Here is a 20881-nt window from a genome sequence, read left to right on the forward strand (position 1 = left end):
TCAACCAATAACTCAGCATGAGCAAGTCCCATTGTTAAAAACAAAATGGATATGTGCTGGTTTTTTTACTTTATTGAACAATTTCTGAGATGTACTTAGCTTTGTCAGAATATCTTTTTGCAAAATTACAAGAATATCTTTTTGCAAAATTACTTGGAATTTGTTTTTGTTAAGTTTGCAGGTTGAAACAAGTAACGTAGAAAACAATACAAATGACGACTCAACAAACAAAGGTAGATCAAATAAGAAGTGTATTAGGAAAAGGTATATTCACAGGATATTTACATAATGGTGTCAAATAAGAGTCTTTGCTGGAGAAATATATCTGCTCTCGGCGGCCTTCGGTGGCTTCTGGTGAACACACCCTCAGACTGAGTCTTCCTATTTAAGTGTAATTACTATCCACATATGCAAATGAATGTGTGCCACCACAACAGTTTTGCGAAAATTTAAATTTTTTTAGATCCTTCTTTTTTCAATACAAACATTTTTAATTTCTTCATAATCTCCTTCAATATTATCGGAAGGATAACTTCTCCTTCAAATTCTATCTCACCACCAGTTACCGTCCAAGCTGATTTACTTGTTTTCATCATGTTTGGTTTACCCAACTTTTTCCATGTATTCAAGTTTATTATAGAAATATCGGATCCTGAATCCAGTTGTAATTTTATTGGCGTTTTAAATATTTCCGCTTTTATGTATTTTCGCCGTTTTTTTGTCTAATTTTTCATTTGATTTTGTTTGCTGTACTCTCTTTCTGGTGAAATCTTTATATCTGCCACAATCGCTTTTGTGTCTGACTTTCTCGCAAATGTAGCATTTTTTCTTCTTATAAGGGCAATCCAATTCCCAATGTCTTTCTGCGCATCTCTTACAGTTATATCTAGGAAGAGACTTGTTATATTCTTTACTATAATTATAATTATTATATTTGGAATATCTCGTTCCGTTTTGACTGCTTTTATTTGTATAGTTCTTGGTTGGTGTGTATGGTTTTCTAACCTTTCTTAGATATGCCACTCTGGATTCTTCTATCTTTCTTGAATCCATTTTTAGTGTAATTGCCCTTTCACAATCCTCTGCTAATTTCTGAAGTGTTAAATCTTGCTCAGATTCCAGCTTAGACAACACTTGTCTGCGTATTTCTGCATTTTTTGTGGAGACTAACCCTTGTGCGAAGATTAGGCATCTTCTACTGTTAGTTCCGCTAGCTTAAAATTATCACAGTTTTTATTGACAACTGATGCGTATGTCAAATAATCTTGGTTGTCCATCTTCCTTAGATTCATACACAACCATCTCTAATGAAAAAGAGATATATTCGGATTAAATAATTCTTTTAGTAATTTTACAGCTTCCATGAAATCTAATTCCGTAGTTTTTTTAGGTAGTATATAATCTACGAACTTGCTGTGTTCTCTTACACCCAACTTCCTGAGTAAAAGGCTCACTTTCTGGCTATTTGACCAACTTTTGCAGTCCAGTTGAAAGATATCCTCGTATCTTGTATAGTATGCTTCAAAAGTCTTTTCTTCCTCCGGCACATAATTAAATGTGTCCATGCTATTAAATATAGTTGTATGCGAGAAATTAGTACTGTCGACATTTCTCGATTAGTCTTTAATAGTTCCAGTATTTTAGCAAAACGTTCATTTCTGCTTTTCTTCTTGTTCAAGTTGTACTTTCTTCTGCCTTTCTTCTTGTTCCATTTGCCATTTCAATAATTTCTCCTCTCTACGTGCATCTAGCTCGGATTGCGCCTTTTGTTGCGTCTGCAAACATTGCAGTAACATTTTAGATAAATCTTCCATTTTTTTTTTTTTCTTTTTGTATCCTTCAGTAGCAGTAATGCAGTTACGAAGAAAAATTGTACAATTTCACATGCAACACAATATCCATACCATATAGAATGGCTTGTGTTACAAAAAAAAATTGTTCATAGTTCCTGTTTTCAATAGTAATATCGCTGCTCGAATATTTTCTCACTTTGCTAGCGAGTCAAGCTCATCCAACCACAACATAAGAACTGAGGCTTTTGCTGAAACCACAAAATACGATTTACTTTTCCGTTTTAGGCATTTCCTAATAAATAACAGCCGAACTTAAGTACAACTCTTTCCATAGAAAAAAAGAAATTTTTTTCAACTCGAGTCACAATTAAAAAAAAAAATAATGTATGACTACATTTCATTTTTTTTTTTTTTTTCGCGTGACGTTTTAATGCCTTATATCCGTTATCCAGTGACAACTTTAGTTTTAAAAAACATCTTTCCTTGATTTTAGTTTAACTGTGGTATTTTTTTTTTTTTTTTTTTAAATACCGAAGAGAAAAATTTGGTTTACCAAAAAGTCTTTAGTTGGTATTTACAGCAATTTAGGAAATCCACTAGTGAACTTTTTTTTCTTTGTATGTTACTTCCTTGTAATTTAGTAATACGAATCTGTTCTTCGTAATTTAGTAATACAAATCTGTTTGTCGTTTTACAAAAATTCACTTTTACAGTTTATTTTTTATTTTTTTATTTTTTTTTTAAGATGGATTCCACGGGAAACGACGTAAATCGTCGCTTTTTTTTTTTTTTTTTTCTTTGAGACTGCAATTAAAGGTTTTGGTTTGTCTCTTTTTTTTCCGACTAGTATTTTTGTAAATAAAATACTATTAATCGAGGTTACTTTTTTTTTTTTTTTTTTTTTTAACCTGAATGTAGTTTTTGTTCTTGGAATTTGGGAAACAACCGTTTCTTTCTTTTAGTGTTGTACTTTGCGAAGAAAATATTTTACAGTTTTCCAATGTTCGCTGAATTATTCATTTTTTCCGCTTGAGTCAAACTTCTCTTTAGCGTAAAATCCGTTTTTACGACTATTTCGTTCGTCAAAACTTGTATTCCTTAGAAAGGTCAACTGTTGCGTTGTGCTTTTTTTTTTTTTTTTAGTGAGTTCAAACTGTTATATTTGACGTTCATCCTCATCGTCACTGTTAAGTTTGCAGGTTGAAACAAGTAACGTAGAAAGCAATACAAATGACGACTCAACAAACAAAGGTAGATCAAATAAGAAGTGTATTAGGAAAAGGTATATTTACAGGATATTTACATAATGGTGTCAAATAAGAGTCTTTGCTGGAGAAACATATCTGCTCTCGGCGGCCTTCGGTGGCTTCTGGTGAACACACCCTCAGACTGAGTCTTCCTATTTAAGTGTAATTACTATCCACATATGCAAATGAATGTGTGCCACCACAACAGTTTTGCGAAAATTTAAATTTTTTTAGATCCTTCTTATCGTTAAAGGTTGATAAAAAGTTAAATGAACTGACAAACTCTCATAATGGCTTGTTTAGATTCAAGTACTTTCCTTTCATGTTATAGAGTAGTTGGGCAAAAGCAGTAAATTATCTATTTATCTTTCTATCTATTTATCTAGTGATAAGTGGACAACAGAGATTTGAATAGTCATGTTTTGGACAGGCTATGACCCAGTCAAGTTTGCACCGGAAAGTATCCGAATAGGTAACCTGGAAGTGGTGTGTCACATATTCCAGTCTGCACAAGCATTGGTGGTTAAACAAGTCTTCCCATAAGGGAGCGACAGTCTGAAAATAGAGAAAGAGAAAACACAAACCAAAGAGCATTGGTCACTCCATTTCTGCTATGCTAAATACATTGGAGTGAATAAAATATATAAAAACACATCGTCTTGGTCTGTTTTGTGAAGCATCTTCCTTAAAGCAGGTCCGGCTCCCCAAGATGCTTGAAGAAACTCCAAGAAGAAAAAAATAGCAGAACAGGTATGTTATGTTCTGACAAACACATTAACATCACTAGATGTGAGGAATCACGAGCCGTAAAATAGACAATTAAGGAACAAGAACAACAGTTCGTTACACAACGTACGTACGTACATGATGATTGCAACGTCTCTTGTCAGACGAGTGCCACTCCCTCAGACATTTAAAATCCATGAGCCCAAATGCCTGAGGGAGTATCTATACAAATATGATGTTACAGAGTCTTAGCTTTGTACGACAGCTAAGTCTCTCTCTCGGTTCAAAATATTGAGGTCCAGCAACAAGCAAGAGCAAGATAGCCAGCAACAAATTAAACTGCAGACCAGCTTAATGCGGGTAATGGTCTTCCGCTTTATGGTTTTTTAAATCAGACACTTGCTTCTCCTAGAAAGGTTGCCTTCACCACGGCTTACGGGAGCCCTTTCCACCCCAATACACATTCACACACACACAAATATACACGGTGCTAGTACATACATACATACATACATATCTTTGACTTCAAACAAGCAAAAATAGTTAAATTTATTTCAAATAAACCTTACTGGAGACGACTTGAATCAGTAATTTTCTGTTAAAATAATATAACTTAATTGTAGACACAGCTTAACCCTCTCAAACCATAGAAAAACCCCTGTAATAATACATATAATCTCAATCAATAAATTATATAACAAAAAAACACTCATTTCATTTCAGTTCCACACCTATATTTGAATTTTAAGACATTTTTTTTCCAGAAAGAATATTAGCTGCGTCATATTTTTTAACGGCTATATGATTGTTAGTAAAATTCTCCCTCTCTTTAACAACACAACCTCCACCTTTTTTGAATTTCCAATGTCTTTTTCCATTGCTAAAATGGAACAGTGTTGCACTTTTCATAAGAAAATTTTCAAATCTTTGTACTGGTGTTTGTGTTTACTTAATTTCATTCATCCATAGGAAGTCTCGAAATAAAGACAAAATGTTGAACACATGGTTTGTTCTTTTTTATTTCTCTATACATACATACATACGGTCCGTTTATATGAAACGAGGCATTTAAAAGTGCCATGTATATACATTTAAACACATCATCATGCAAACAGTATATGCATATATAGAACCCTCAGCAGCGCAAATACATCACAAACACATATATACACACGTACGTTAATTTAGTACTGTATATACATGGTCATATATAGACATCCACCCCCTACGCAACATTCAGAGTCAAATCAGCTCTAGCCATATTCTAGCAAACAGCAGCTATAGTCTTAACCAGATTGACAGATGTTACAGCATTCATTGATATCATTACTAGTCTGGGTGCTGGGCATTGCCCGGGTGTTCGGTGGTGTGTGTTGAGAAAAAAAAAGTGGTAGTAGGCAGGTTCGAAGCCGTACCATGAAGGTGGAAAAGAATGTGAAAAAAAACAATGTGACATCTTTACTGTTGCGCCCATCACCAAAGCACAAGTGACAAAAGTTCAAATTAAGGCTAGTCAATCGAAAATGTCAGCAAAAAAAGCGACTCCTCCTTGTAGACAAGTGCCCAGTTGAGGGTGTTTTTAGCCAATTTTTCGATATTTGTCATCCGAATGGTTGAGCTTCAAAACTATACTGATCTCGTAAAAATCCATCACTTCTGTTGAAAGTTTTAGGCAGGCATACACACATACATTAAAACAGACAGGTGAGATTTATATTATAGACTAGCGGGGGTACCCGGCGTTGCCTGGGTGTTTAGAGGTGTGGGGGGGGGGGGGTAAATCAAAACAAAAGAAAACAAACAAACGTGATGCAAACGAACGATGTTAAAATCAGAAAAACAAAAACTAAAAAAGAAAGCGCGGACGTGATGGAAAAAAAACAAAAAAATGAACATTATTAAAACTTCTTGAAAGTCTGAAAAAAAAAATGTTTTTAAATGGCATTAATAACCCTATTCCAATGTTAAAACTGTAGGTGTGTGTGTTGGGAGAGTAGAATGAAACTAACAAAAAAAAAAAAAAAAAGCGTAAAAAATTTTGGTAGGAGGTAGGCTCGAACCCGAAACCTTGAGGTTAATAATCGGACAACATATCCATGACGCCACAAAGCCAGGGACTATAGAAGAAGTCGAAAATAAGTAATTTAAAACGAAGGTGATTTTCTAGGTATCACGTCATAGCAGCAGTAGGAGCAGAAAAAAACGAATTCACAGAGCGAATTTTGTATGATAAAAGTGGCTGAAATAAAATATATTTATGACCACGTTTCGTAAGTGTTAGATATTATGATCTGTGTAGCATATAAAAAGCTATAAAATGAGCGAGCAAGCCGAGAAGCACCCCGAAAAAAAGCCTTTGGCAGACATACACAAAAAGTGTACATACACACACATTTTCACTTTTATATATATATAGACTAGCGGGGCTACCCGGCATTGCTTGGGACCGTATAAACAATGAGAAAATTTAAGTTGATTTTGAATATATTTGTTAGGAGTGAGGAATTTTTAATGTCTATTTATCATTTGCTATTTCGAGCAAAAGAATATTTTACCTAGCTAGGACGGGTATGAAATAATTGTATCTTACCTAGGGTAGATAATTTACAGCATGTATATGAAATAATTTTACCTTTGCAAGGACGGTGAATATACAACACATATTTAAAACAATTTTACCTACACTAAGACGGGTAATTTAAATACATATATGAAACTATTTCGCATACTTTTTGACCCCAAAACAGACATTACTCTCTCCAACCCAACCTCCAAAAGAGAACTTAAAATTAACATAATCATGCTTCATGAGAAACCCACCTCTCCAACCCTCACATCATGCCTGGATGATAACATAAAAAATTCAAAATATAGATCATCCCCTATAGAAACTGGCCTAGTAAACTTTCATAGTAAACCAACAATATATGTGTATTAATCTAATTTTGAGATCGTAAACTGTTTTAGCCATATCCAGAATCGACTTCACAAATAAAGTAATTTTGAGATAGAAAATTGTTTAAGCCATTTCTGGTACAAACTTTATCTTTTATCACCCACATTTAATCCAGAGTGACGCTGATTATTTTGTTAGTATAAATTTGCCCCTATCTCATTCAATACGGGGCAATGCCAGGAATTCTGCTAATAGATATTTCCATCAATATCTTTCAATCCCGAGCGACGCTGGGGATATTGCTAGTATATTTTCTCACCTATCTCATTCAATCTTGAGCAATGCTGGGTATTCTGCTAGTGTATATGTGCAGTCATCTTATACAATCCCGAGTGACGCCAAATATTGGTCTATTTTGTATTAGTACCTATCTTATTCAATCCTAGGCGATGCTGGATATTCTGTTAGTATTTATTTGAACCTGCCTCAGAAAATCTCGGGCGATGCCTGGTATTCTGCTTCTATATATTTCCACATTCAATCCAGAGCGATGCAGGATATTCTGCTAATATATATTTCCACGTATCTCATTCAATCCCAAGTGATGCCGGATATTTTGCTAGTATATATTCTAACCTACATTATTCAATCCAGGGCAACGCCGGGTATTCTGCTAGTATACAGCTCCATCTATCTCCTTGAATCCTGGGCAATGCAAGGAATTCTGCTAGTATATATTTCAATCAATCTCATTCAATCCCAGACAACGCCAGGTATTCTGCTAGTATATATATTTGCATCTATCTCATTCAATCCCAGCCGCCCGTGTATTCTGCTAGCATACATTTTCATGTGTCTCATTCAATCCTGGGTTACTCTGGGTATTCTGCTAGTATATATTTGTGTCTATCTCGTTGAATTTTTCATGATTTAACCCACATTATCATCCCGCTCTTACTAAAATAACTTTGACGCATTCATTAGGCTGTTTATTTCATTCCAAACACACTAATCAAATAGGTCGCATTTCATCATTTTTGCATTACAAACACGCCAATCAATAGTCATGTTTACTCGTAAACGGTTTCTGCGATTTCCAGGACTGTCTTCATATCCCTCACCACACTGTTAAAAATATACATGAAATATTCCAAAGTAGTTACCCATCTGATAATGACAAAGTTCATTGTTGCTTAACTTTAGTGATCTACATAAAGCATTTGGTGTTCCCAAGTAGTCACCCATCTGACAATGACCGAGACAATGTTGTTTAACTTTGGTGATCTACATGAAGCATTTAATGTTCCCAAGTAATTACCCATCTCATAATGACCAGGCTCAATGTTGCTTAACTTTGATGATCTATATAATAAATGACCAAGCTAATTGGTGCTTAACATTAGTGATCTACAAAAAGCATTTGGTGCCCCCAAGTAGTTACCCATCTAATAATGACTGCGCTCCATGTGTCTTTATACATTTAATGTTCCAAAGTTGTTACCCACTGTTAATTACCAGGCCCCATGTTGCTTAACTTTGGTGATCTATATAAAGCATTTGGTGTCCTCAAGAACTCCTCGATCTAATAATGACAAGCTCATTTTTTCTTACCTTTGGTGATCTGCATAAAACATTCTCTATTATGAAGTATTAAACCATCTAATAATGACCAAACTCATTGTTGCTTAACTTCGGTGATCTACATTAAGCATTTTGTACCTATTTACAATGCATCCCCACGGGACAGAGTTAGACACCAGGGTCGTTTTTTAACGTGGAGAAAAGGTACAAAAATAAAAATTGTCTCAGTCATGAAGGATTTCTCATCCACCGAAAGAGAACAAGAAATGGCAGTGCAGTATCTGAAGAACAGATACTACACTTTGATCTATTCCAAGTAGTCACCCATCTGATAATAACCAAGCTTATTGCTGCTTAACTTTGGTAATCTGCATGAAACATTTTGTATTCCCAAGGTGTCAGCCATCTGATAATGACCAAGCTAATTGTTGCTTGACTTTTGTTATCTATATACACAATTTTGTATTCCCAAGTAGTCACCCATCTAATAATGAGCAAGCTACATCCAAGAGAGGTCACTCGCATATTCTAACAATGATTGTATAAGGAGGAGTTAAGCTTTAGAGAAAAAAACGTCCCTCAAAAATAAGGAGGAGGTCATGCCTGGCATGTTAAACTTTAAAACATGCACAGTGTCTAATAAAAAATATATGGATATGTATATTTGTACTGTAAAAACTTCTTCAAAATTATTTATTGGGATTTAGACTGCAGTGCACACGCACCGTCAAAATTGTCAAATTGAACCTATATTGCACAAGCACCTTCAAAATTTTTCAAATCGGACCTATACTGCATACGCACCTTCAAAATTGTCAAATCGGACCTATACTGCACAAGCACCTTCAAAATTTTTCAAATGGGATCTACGAGGGGCAGGCAATAAGTAATGTCCCTGACCCACTTCCCATAGCAATAGAGCAACGAAACTTGGCACAGTTATTAGTCTTTCTCTACATAGGAACCACCCAGAGTTATGCATTTCTCATCGTTTTATGCAGCTCTGAAGACCGTTTTTGTAGAACACCCCACCAGGTTGGTCTTCATACCACAACATGACTTCAGAAATCAAGGCTGCATCATCTGGGAAATGCTTTCCTTTCAAAAACAACTTCATGGCTGGAAAGAGGTGAAAGTCAGAGGGTGCAAGGTCAGGAGAGTAGGAGGATGGGGGAGGATATCATAACCACACGCCCGTGCTTCTGATCTGGCGACATGCAAGTTGTGGACCGGAGCGTTGTCCTGCCGGAGGAGGGTACCTTTGCTGATCATGCCCTGCCTCTTAATTTTGATAGCTTCCCTTAATTTCCTCAAAAGTGAAGCATAATAGGCTCCTATAATTGTGGTACCCTTTGCCAGGAAATCTGTCATCACTACTCCGTCCTGGTCCCAGAAGACTGTGAGCATGACTTTGCCAGCAGAGATGGTGAGTCCAAGTGCTTCCACTGCATTGACTGGGCTTTGGTCTCTGGATCATAGTGATGGACCCAGGTTTCATTCTGTGTAATCAGTCTTTTGAAAAATTTTGACTACTCTTCTTGGCACATCTCCAAATTCATCCTCCAGCACTCGACGCGTTCTTGCTTCTGGAATGATGTGAGCAACCTGGGAATCCAACTGGCAGACACCTTATGCATATGCAAATAGTCATGAATGATAGTTTCCACAGACCCTGTACTAATCTTGACATCTTGGGCTATTTGGCGAATAGTAATGCGCCGATCTTCCAAAATGGCAGCCTCAACTTGACAGATGCCTCATCAATGGCAGAAGGTGGGGGGCGACCACACGAAACACAAAAAAAAATAACGTAAGGCAAACGAACGATTAAAACAGAAAAATGAACGAACGTTACGTGAAAAATGGCTTAAATAATACAGGGTTCAATATTTAAATTAAAAAAAATCGAAAAAAAAACCCAAAAAAGAACATCTCACACCACGATTCGAACCCAAAACGTTTAAATAATGAACCAAGGCCTTAACTACCTGAGCTAAAGCAACGTCTTTAAAGTTTGTTTGGTTTATCAACTATTTAAAGTAAATCAGGTTATGACGTCATCTGACGCATGCGTTGTTGATCCTCCCTCCTGTCGAATCTGTCTAGACATCTCTCACTCTCACTCTCTCACTTCGTCTGCCTTACTCTAAAGACTGGAAAATGGCGTCTGGCTGTTTTTATTTTTTAAAAAAACTTTGATCGTTAATATTTTTTGTAAGCATATTTTTTTTTTTACTTCACATGTTTGGCTTGGCTTTATTTTTCGTTTAACTATCATATCTACCTATTTTGAATGTGTTAATAACTTTGGTAATATTGCCATAGCGTAGAAGTTCATAGTTTAGCTTTAATTAATTTTTTTTTTACCGATAACATTTTTAAATTGTAAATTCAGACCGCCATTAGAGGTTGCTGACGTCAAGATCCCGTGACATGACTCAGCGGGTTTTAAATACAAGTTGACCCAAAATAAATGGCCGCGTGTATACTTTATGTAGAAGAGTTGGCGGCCGTATTTTTTGCGCCAGTTATAAATCGAATTAAAAATATGTAATGTTTAACATTAAAATGTCACCTTTTTTTGGGGGGGGGGCCCTGCTGAAAATCGATCAGTTGATGCACTTCTGATGGTCACTTTGGGCCAATTTTTCGATATTTGTCGTCCGGAAGATGGGGCTTTCATATGAGACCAAGTTTGTGAATTTTTGTTGTGTCTGTCGAAAGTTTTTAGCAGACACACAAACATACACACATTTTCGCTTTTATATATATGGATAGACTAGCAAGGGGTACCCGGCGTTGCCTGGGTGTTTGTAGGTGTTTGTGAAAAAACCCAAAAATGTGAAAAAAAAACAGGTGCCCGTGAAAAAAAAACGAAGCCTTGACGACGCGCAGTTGGAAAATAGTAAAGTGTGAAAAAAAACAGGTGCGCGTTTTTGATTGACGTGACGGCGATAGCTATTCAGCAGTTACGATTTTGTGCAGGACAGTTTTTAAATAAATTAATAAATAAATCGGTTTGTTCGTTTTTAACTAAGTTCCGGGAAAACCAGCTCCCTGTTTATTAGGAGGAGTGTCTAAAGAATAAGCGAAGTAATAAAAAAAAAACGTTTGGTCGGGAGGAGAGATTGAACCCGGAAGCTTTGAAGCGGAGGTGGAAACCAATGCCAATACTTAACGGTCTCGACCACAAGTGAGAGTAATTGATTAACGTGTTAAGTTAAAGCTTATAAAGCTAAAAGAGGTTTGATTGACAGGACGACACTAAATGAGGTCATCGCGCGATTGTTATTTTTAGTTTTCATATCACCCCAGATGATGGTAGGAAGGGGAGGAAAGCAGAGCAAAAGCCGAGAACACAACGTTTTTCACTGTATTTATACTCAAATGCAGGACGAACCAGGGACAAAGCGAAACGGCGCGAATCTCATAAAAGTTGACGTAAATAAATGTAGAGACGACCCGCGTTCCCAAATCCTACATATTATGATATAGGACCGATATAAACAGTTGTAAGCGATAGTAACGAACCCGGGAGCGTGTGCTCGAAAAGCCTTTTGAAGACATACACGAAATGGTCACACACATTTTGCCTTTTATATATAACTAGCAGGGCTACCCGGCGTTGCTCGGGACCGTATAAACAATGAAAAAACAAAAGCAGATATTGAACATATGTTTTATTCTTAGGGGAGAGGAATCTTTCATCTCTATGTATTATTTGTTTTATCTACCCTAGGACTGGTATTGTTCATGTTTTATCCCTAGCATAGGTAATTTACAGCATGTATATGAAATTGTTTTACCTTAGGGAGAAGAGAACAGGTAATATACAACATAATGTGTCTATATTACATCCTTGGCAACGCCTAGAAACCAGCTAGAACATGTATTTCAGTCAATCTTTATTACATCCTGGGCTATGCCGGGAAACCAGCTAATCTCTATTTAGTGACTTGACCACCAAAATACCTCCCTAAGTGTGTCCTTTCTTTTGAACTTATTAGATATAGGTATCTAGAAATGTGTGTGAAATTTTGTTGAATGCATTGTTCACTATGATTTTCTTATTGTTCTACACAATATCAACTGTAGCGAAATAAAACAGTAAACTTAGTGTAGTGTTAGAATAAATAGCAAAGGAAAAAATTAGAATCATATTCTGTAATTGTGAATCTAAATTTGCTAGCGTGTACCAGTATTTGCCAGGTTGTGTAAATTTGGAATTTATAACATATGTAGTGGCCTTTACTAACGATTACTACTGTGCACTTTTCAATCCTTATCCTCGAGTGGCCCGTGTGCCTTGATAAGTGGTAATGCGTATGTAACAAAATATTAATATATATATAACAAATTTACTGAATTTCCATTACTAACGATTACTATATTGTGTCCAATTGACTACTGCACTTTTCAACCCTTATCCTCTAGTGGCCTCTGGGCCTTGATAAGTGGTAATGCCTATGTAACAAAATATAAATATATATATAAACAAATTTCCCGAATTTCCATTACTAACGATTACTATATTGTCCAATTGACTACTGCACTTTTAAACCCTTATCCTCGGGTGGCCTCTGGGCCTTGTTGTCCAATTGACTACTGTGCACTTTTCAACTCTTATCCTCGAGTGGCCTCTGGGCATTGATTAGTGGAAATGCCTAAGTAACAAAACAATAGGTATATAACAAATTTCCCGAATTTGACTACTGTGCACTTTTCAACTCTTATCCTCGAGTGGCCTCTGGGCCTTGATAAGTAGTAATATATATTTTTTACATTATATATATATATATATATATATATATATATATATATATGAATAAAATAAAGCAAGATATAAATGATGCTTTAGACGTTATGTGAATAAAAAGGAAAAACCTAAGAGAGTAAAAACAAAATTAAATCAACGTTTCGTCCCCATTTCAAGGGACATCATCAGGATTTCTAGGCGAGGATGTACAGGAAGACGGTCATATCACATGCGAAAGAGGAGAAGTTTAGTTCTCTTTCTGTTCTGGAGAGAAAAAAGTTTCATGATGAAAAGAGAATTTATATCAAGTGTGTGGAGGAGGGTCGGGTTATATACATATATGCATTTTTTTTTTTTTTTTTTTTTTTTTTTATCATCATCATCAACCAGGATCTAAGTTAATGTTTTGTTCATTTATTATTATATTACCTATGATTGGGGCTACATTATAAAATCCTTTTCTTTGTTTGATGGTGCTAATGTTTGAAATTAAAGCAGATTCAATAAGTCTCCGTTTTGCTTTATCTGGGATGGATTTTAAGATTTTTGCACGTCCAAAGCCGAAAGAGTGGCCATGTTCGACACAGTGGGAAAAGAGTGCATTTAAGGGATTGGCATTTCTTATGTCCCTTTTATGTTCGCTTAGTCTGATTTCCAAATTTCGCTGTGTCTCACCTATGTATGATTTTTTGCAGTCATTACATGGGATGGAGTAAATACCGGCTTTGGATGTGGAGATTTCAGCGGAATGCTTGCTAGTTTTTAAAGTTCGCTTTATAGTTAAGGAAGTGGTTTGTACTGTTTGTATGCCTAGATTATTAAGAGTATTGAAAATTGTGTCGTTGTTAGTGTGGGTAGGTATAAGAAGATGTCTATTAAGTAGTGGTGTATCTGGTGTGTTCTGTTTTTGTTTGTCTATGTTCGAGTATATTTTGATGGCTTTTTTCTTTGTTTTAGAGATAAGGTGAGTTGGGTATTGTAAAAGTTTTAGTGATTCGGTGATGTGTGATTTCATTTTCGAGATATTGAGGGCTGCAGATTCTAAGGGCACGTAAGAAAAAACCGATGATCATGCCTGTTTTTATTTTATCACTGTGGTGTATATAATCATTTTTGTGTGTACTTTTTCGATGTACTTTAAACATAAGATCGTTTTCAAATCTTATGATAAGTACATCAAGAAAGGGTAGGGAGTTGAGTTTATTTTTTAATTCTTCTATGTGTGTATTTGCGGGGAGAAAAATGAGGATATCGTCAATGTATCGAAAATAAGTTGTGTTTGCAGGTATTCTAAATTTAAAAGAGCTAGTTTCTAAGAATTCTAAGAATAAGCAAGCGAGTACCCCACTGAGGGGGTTTCCCATGGGGAGTCCGAATTTTTGTTTATAAAAATAGTTATTAAATTGGAAGTGGGTAATGTTTGTGATAAGTTTAATTATTTCTATTAATGTTTTCGGGGAGAAAGGTAGAACAATTTTAATTTTGTTTAGATGTTTTAGAAGTAACGTAAGACATTTTTTAATTGGGACATTGGTGTATAGAGAGACTATGTCCAAACTATGCATTGTTTTATTTTGTATATTGATGTTTTTTATTCTATTTAGTAGGTCTCCAGAATTTTTAATATGAGCAGTACTAATGGTGCCCATTAGTGGGGTTAAAATTTGGGAGATGGCTCGTGCTACCTTCTGCCTGACACTTCCGATGTTCGAAATTATGGGTCGCATGGGGATATTTTGTTTATGAGTTTTGGGGAGGCCATATAATGTGGGGATAATTGGGTGATATTCGATATAAGATGCCCATATTTTATCATTTTTTATAAGTTTTTTTAAGGATTTGTTGAAGGTTTCAATATCTTTTTGTATGGAATTTAAGTTTGTGGGAGCATATGTATCTGTGTCGGATAGTAGTGTGTGCATTTTTTCTACGTATGTATTTCTGTCCATAATCACTATGCCGCCGCCTTTGTCTGCCTGTGAGATTATAATGTCTTTATTTTTTGCTAGATGTTTTAAAGTATCTGTGTATCTTTTCGGTAATGTTGATTCCTGAGGTTGGGTAGTCGTTATTGAAGTGATTCCTTGTATGAAACCTTTAGTAAAGTCGGAATCGTCATGCTTGTAGTTTTTTAGAGTTATATTAGTAGTGGTGTTTGGATGTATGCCGGTTTTGTGGAGAAAATATTCTAATGAACACTTTTGGAGCAAATGAAATGAAACTATAGAGAGCGTGGATAAAAAACAAAAACAAAAAAGGCTAACAAACAAAAAACTACCAAACAAAACTAACAAACAAACAAGACTCAGAAACAAACAAAAAAAACATGAGTGAAAGTTTAATTCTTTACTATTTTTTATTTTTATATTTCCTGTTGGTCGTTTTATTTTTTTCAAAGAAAAAGAAAATAAAACAAAAAGAACTTTAATGTTTTCTCACCATGGGAGTATGTTAGTTCCATTTTTTATTTTTAAATTTGAACATATGGTTTGCTTGAAAAAATTTTTTATTTTAAGTGTGTTTCTGGTATAAATGAATAAAATGACAAGAATTAGTCCTACTTTTCACAAGTCGTATGAATTATGTAAAAACGGAGATTTTTGACTAGTCTGAAATATTAGAATTACCAACAAAGGCTGGTATTGCTCTTGCTCTTTCTCTGCCAGAGCCCAATGAGTTTGATATGAGAAAAAGTTTTTAACAATTATCGAAAGTCAAAGCAAGATAACGGCCTGGATATTTTGGTAGATTTTCTCAAACATTTAGCGAAAGATGATTTAAGTGATTGCTTACATAAATTTGAGAATTTTGATTGATTCTCGTTTCATGAGAATCCGTTTGATGATAAATAGCGAAAAATAGAAAAATTTAAATTTGAGAATTTTGATTCTTGTTTCATGAGAATCCGTTTGATGATAAATAGCGAAAAATAGAAAAAAAAAGAATATGAAGCTTCCTTTGGAAAATCTGGCTTTCAAACTTTTACAAAATTCAAAGATTTCTGACGAGGAAAAAAATGTGAGTCCTTAGCTGGTATGGATTATGAAAATAGAACACAATATGAGCAAGCAAAATAGTCCTTAAAAAAATTTAAGAGTGATGAAATAAGGAGTGCCAACAGTGTTAGATTTGAACCGGCTTTCCTTGCTGAAAATAAAGAGGCTTTGTTGGCTGCTGGCTATGTTAACCTCTTCTTTTATATCCCCTAGAAGAGGTAACCGAGGATCTAGTTTTGCATTTTCACAAAACTGAACCAAACCCATACATCCTACAAGTGTAGACCAAAATATTTTCAACTGTAAATCATGCGGATCTTATAGACATTTGGCGGAAAAATGCCCTGATGGCTGTAATCCCATAGGATCTAATGGGAACTACTTGCAGATCATGTGGCTCTTATAGACATATGATAGCTAAATGTCCTGACAGTTGGGAAACTATGTCCAAGGAAGAAAATGTTTTGTTCACTGGTTACCACAAACAGGAAATATCAGTTTGGAGCTGAAGCTAGAAACTGCAGTTTTAGATAATGCATGGTCAAGTACAGTGTGTGGCCGAACATGGTTAGACAGTTACATGGACTCTTTAGATGAAGCTGATAAAAACAAAATTACTTATCAGGAGGGGCACAAAGTGTTTAAATTTGGGGGTGGAGAAAAATTGAAATCTTGTGGTGAATATATGATACCAGTTCACATGGTCGGAAACAATATCACTATAAGAACAGATGTTATTAATTCAAATATCCCTTTTTTGCTGTCAATGAAAAAGGCAAAAGTTGGACTTAGAAAATGACACTGCGATGATCCTGGGGAAACAAGTTTCACTGAACCTCACATTATCAGGTTATTATTGTATTCCTATTTATAAGGCAGAGACCGCTGAGACCCAAGAAGTTAATTCAGTTAAGCTCAAAGAACTGAATATTTCAGACAAAAAATCGACCCTCCTGAAACTCCGTTAGTTTGCTTACCCTTTTAAAAAAATGACTAGCAGCAATGTTAAAAGATGCTATGACATGGAAGGAAGAATATCAAAATATCTTGGAGGAAATAACTTTCAAGTGTCAATTATGCCAAGTGTATGCAAAAACACCCCCTATATGTATCAATGCCCATGGAAAAATCAATGAAAAGGTTGCAATGGATCTCAAACAGGAGAGAGGCTGTTGGATCCTGCACATGATTGACATGTGGTCCAAGTACACTGTATTGGTGTTTATTGACCAAAAAAAAAACAAGTTGTGTCATTGATGTGTTAATGAAAAATTGGGTTGAAGTATTTGGTATTATGGAATCCTTGATGTCTGACAATGGTGGGTAATTCAGCTTGGAGGAAATGCATGAAGTTACCTTGATCCTCAACATCAGGGTATGCACCACAGCTGGATTGAGTCCTTTTCAGAATGGGCTCTGTGAACCATAACTGATATGATGCTGCTAAAATTGGAAGCTGAGAATAGTGCAACACTCCTAAATTGGGCTAACATGGCAAGAAACTCCTTACAAATGTACAATGGAACAGTCATCAACAAGTATTTAGAAAAAATTCAGACTTGCCCAACATGATGCAAACTGGGTTATCAGCTTTGGATGGAGCAACAAGTAGTGAGATATTTTTCCAGCATTTGAAAGCTTTACATGAAACACGTAAGGCTTACATTCAATCTGAAGCATCTGCTAAAAGGATTAGACATGCTTTAAGATCCAAAATCAGAACAGGGTTTCCAGAATGGAGATTTAGTATTTTACAAGAGTGATGGAAAAGAACGATGGTTCGGACCAGTGAAGGTAGTTTTCCAGGATGGCAAAGTCATTTTCATTAGGCATGGTTGAGTATTTGGTGAGTTTTACCAAATAGACTGCAAAATAAAACCAGGTTTTAGTGAAACACCTGCGGAAAGTAATCAAAAATCTTTGAAGAAGACCAGGTGGTAGCTGAAAGAAAAAAAGGAAGCTCCTACTGTGGTGCCTGCCACTGTGGTAACAGAAACTCTTCCCACTGTGTGGCACTCACAAACTTACTTACTGAAATTCCAAGGAACCAAACTAATGATGGACCAAACTAACGAGGAAATTAAATTTAAAAAAAAAAGCAAATCCAATATAAGTTATCAGATTCAGAAAACTGGGTTTCAGCTACCATTTTAGGGAAGTTTTGAAAAAATACTGGGAAAAAAAAAAAAAAAAAATGACTGGTACAATGTTCAGGATAATAGTAGTTGATAGCAAAGGAATTTAGATTTGCAGAAAGTTGAATGGAAAGTTCCAGAAGAGCCGGATGAAAATGAACTGATCCATGTTACAGAGGATACACTCTGCTAAGCAAGTAGAATTACAAAAACTATTAGATTTCTGCACATATGATGAAATGAAAGACAAAGGTCAAAATAGGTGGCATTGTTAAGGCATGTTTGGAGCTCGACGGTTTGAGGAATATTGTTTCCTTGCCAAGCAGTTGGAAAAAGAACAATGAGAACATTCTCCATTATTGCCTTGAAGAAAATTGAGTCAAGACAACAAATATTAAATCTGCATTTCTGCAGGGAGAGAGACTTTACTGTGATGTGTAAATTCAACCACCAGTGGAAACTGAGGCATGGCTTATATGGCCTCAAAGATGGTGCAAGACAATTTTTAAAAAATTTTTTATCTGAAATGAACTCCTCTCCTTGGAATATACACAATCCAAGCTTGACCCTACTATATTTATGAGAGTGGAGAATGGGTGCCTGTCAGGTCAGAATGCTGCCATGTAGATGATTTCCTCCATGCTGGTTACAAATATTTTGAGACAGTAATCAGCAAATTACACACAAGATTCCTGGCTGGAAAAATTGAAGATGAAGACTTTAAATATATTGGTTTCTGGATGACACAAGAAGTTGATGGTATAACACTGGGTCACACATCAAATTTGAACCACCCACAGCTGGAGCCAGGAAGGATCACTCAGAAGCTTGATCAACTCAACCCAAAAGAGCAAACACTATACCAATCTCTTAACTCTAGAGCAGTGCAGCTTACCAATCACAGCTTTTGTGAGCAGCAAGAGCATTATTCAAGCATTGCAGTCAACTAGTTGACGACATGCGGTTGCAGATTGACATTGCTGCTCTATGTGAAATGTGGTACAACTGAGTGCCTGTAGAATGGAGAAGATTCAGCCAATTCACTCCCTAAGAGGGGAGTATGTGGAACTGAACTTTTAAACATTCTGCAAAAGGGAAAGATGTCAGAAGAATTTATATAAAAATAAAACAAAAATATTTTTTAATAAGAGGCATAATAATCCTCTAGACCCAAGGGTAGTCTAACCTGATGAAGGTCTTAAAAAAAAAAAAAGTAAAGGGAGAGAAAATACAATTAATGTTAATATATTAATGAAGGCAAGGACTGTAACTCTTTGCTATCCTCAAGGGTTGTAGAACTCTTCAGTAATGAAGAGCTGGGAGGAAAAGACAGTGAATGAGGGGGGGGGCATCCCAGTGTAGAGGGATCGAGTAACCAGAGGAGATAGCCTGCGTTGTAAAAGAAATAAAGCATCCATTTCTAAACCCTAGTGTTGTGTTTTTTGTTCCAATACTACAGATTAACAGATTGATCATTAATATTGAAGCCACTTTCTGTTATTTGAGTGACATGTTGAATGCTGGTGATGGTTGCAAACACATTATCACTACTCGAACTACAAGTCCTTGTACCCCCTTGACTAAAATACCTCTGATAAACCCGGTAAGCAGCAAAGTCCCACTCATACACAGTAGAAATCCCCAGATGTCAGAAAGCCTTCTACTTTAATAGTTTCTTCCTCCAGAACTGCTAGACTTTGTAATTCCTTTCCGGATTCCTGCTTCTCCAACTGTACTGGCATGCAGAAGTTCAAGTGTAATGTAGTAATGTAAACAGACTTGCTGCTACAACTTTCTACATAGTATCCCTATATCTACATTGAAGTGGCTCAAAAAGTGCAAAAAATAAAAAAAATAATCAACCTGAAAAATAGTAGAAATATTGTAAGTTAAATTTTACAAAAAATTTCACTGTTTTTACCCATTTTCATAAACATAAACAAGCCAGTTTGAAATAACTGTTTTTATTGCAACTGTTCTGACTACTTTAAACTATTGAATTAATCATGTCCATGAGCTTTTTTCTAGAAATAAAAAAGCATTTTTCATTTATATTTGTTATTTTTAAAGTTTATAAATAATTAATAAAAATATAAAAATTGTTAATTTGTTTAAAAATAAAATATTTTATATAATTGTTTTTTTTTTTTGTTTTTTTGTTTTTTTTAAAATTCTAGTTAAAAAGAATGCAGACATACGAATGCTTCCAATTGAATGCCAATTTCTTAACAAAACAGCATTGGTCTCTGTTGCTGGTCAATTGCCGCAACCTATTAAACATTTTGCTCTTAAACGAAAACCAAAATCTGCAACCTTAAGAGCAGAACTCTTACAAAAATGTAAGTACAGGCATTTCGTTTTATATTTATAAATTAAAAAATACTCTTCCCAATATTTTAGAACGTTTAATACCTTCGAATATGTGTCAAGTATGCTTAGTTCAGATACTTTAAATTAATAAATGTAGGCTATCTACAAAAGTAAAAAAAAAAAAAAAAAAAATGGTCTACAAATGTATAAGAATAAATTAAATCAATGAAACTATTGTAAATGTGCACTTAAATTTTGTATGTGAAAAATGAGGTATCTTCAATAAGCATCAGATTTTGAGTGGCATAAGAGATTCAAGGAAGGCAGGGAGTCTGTGGGGAATGATGAGAGGTGTGGGAGAAATAAGGAAGTCAGAACACCAGAGTTGATTGACTAAATAAAGAATTTAATGGATTAGGACTAGTAATACATACGGACGAA

The 20881-nt window shown here is 35.3% G+C and overlaps 1 protein-coding gene across 5 annotated transcripts in view; it reads left to right on the plus strand.

Moving 5' to 3' along the window:
* Window positions 1–20881, plus strand: part of LOC145283789 (negative elongation factor A-like) — a 259059-nt gene that overhangs the window by 142233 nt on the left and 95945 nt on the right. For 3 of the 5 annotated variants that reach the window (XM_080132863.1, XM_080132862.1, XM_080132860.1), the window contains exon 3: window positions 20308–20469. The exons of the other annotated variants lie outside the window; for them this stretch is intronic. In XM_080132863.1, coding sequence (XP_079988989.1) covers window positions 20308–20469 — 162 coding nt within the window. The remainder of the gene's footprint in view (window positions 1–20307; window positions 20470–20881) is intronic. 5 annotated transcript variants of the gene reach the window in all.

This window comes from Euprymna scolopes, chromosome 8, assembly GCF_053919585.1.
Source record: "Euprymna scolopes isolate OS-2025 chromosome 8, ASM5391958v1, whole genome shotgun sequence".
Taxonomy (NCBI): domain Eukaryota; kingdom Metazoa; phylum Mollusca; class Cephalopoda; order Sepiida; family Sepiolidae; genus Euprymna; species Euprymna scolopes.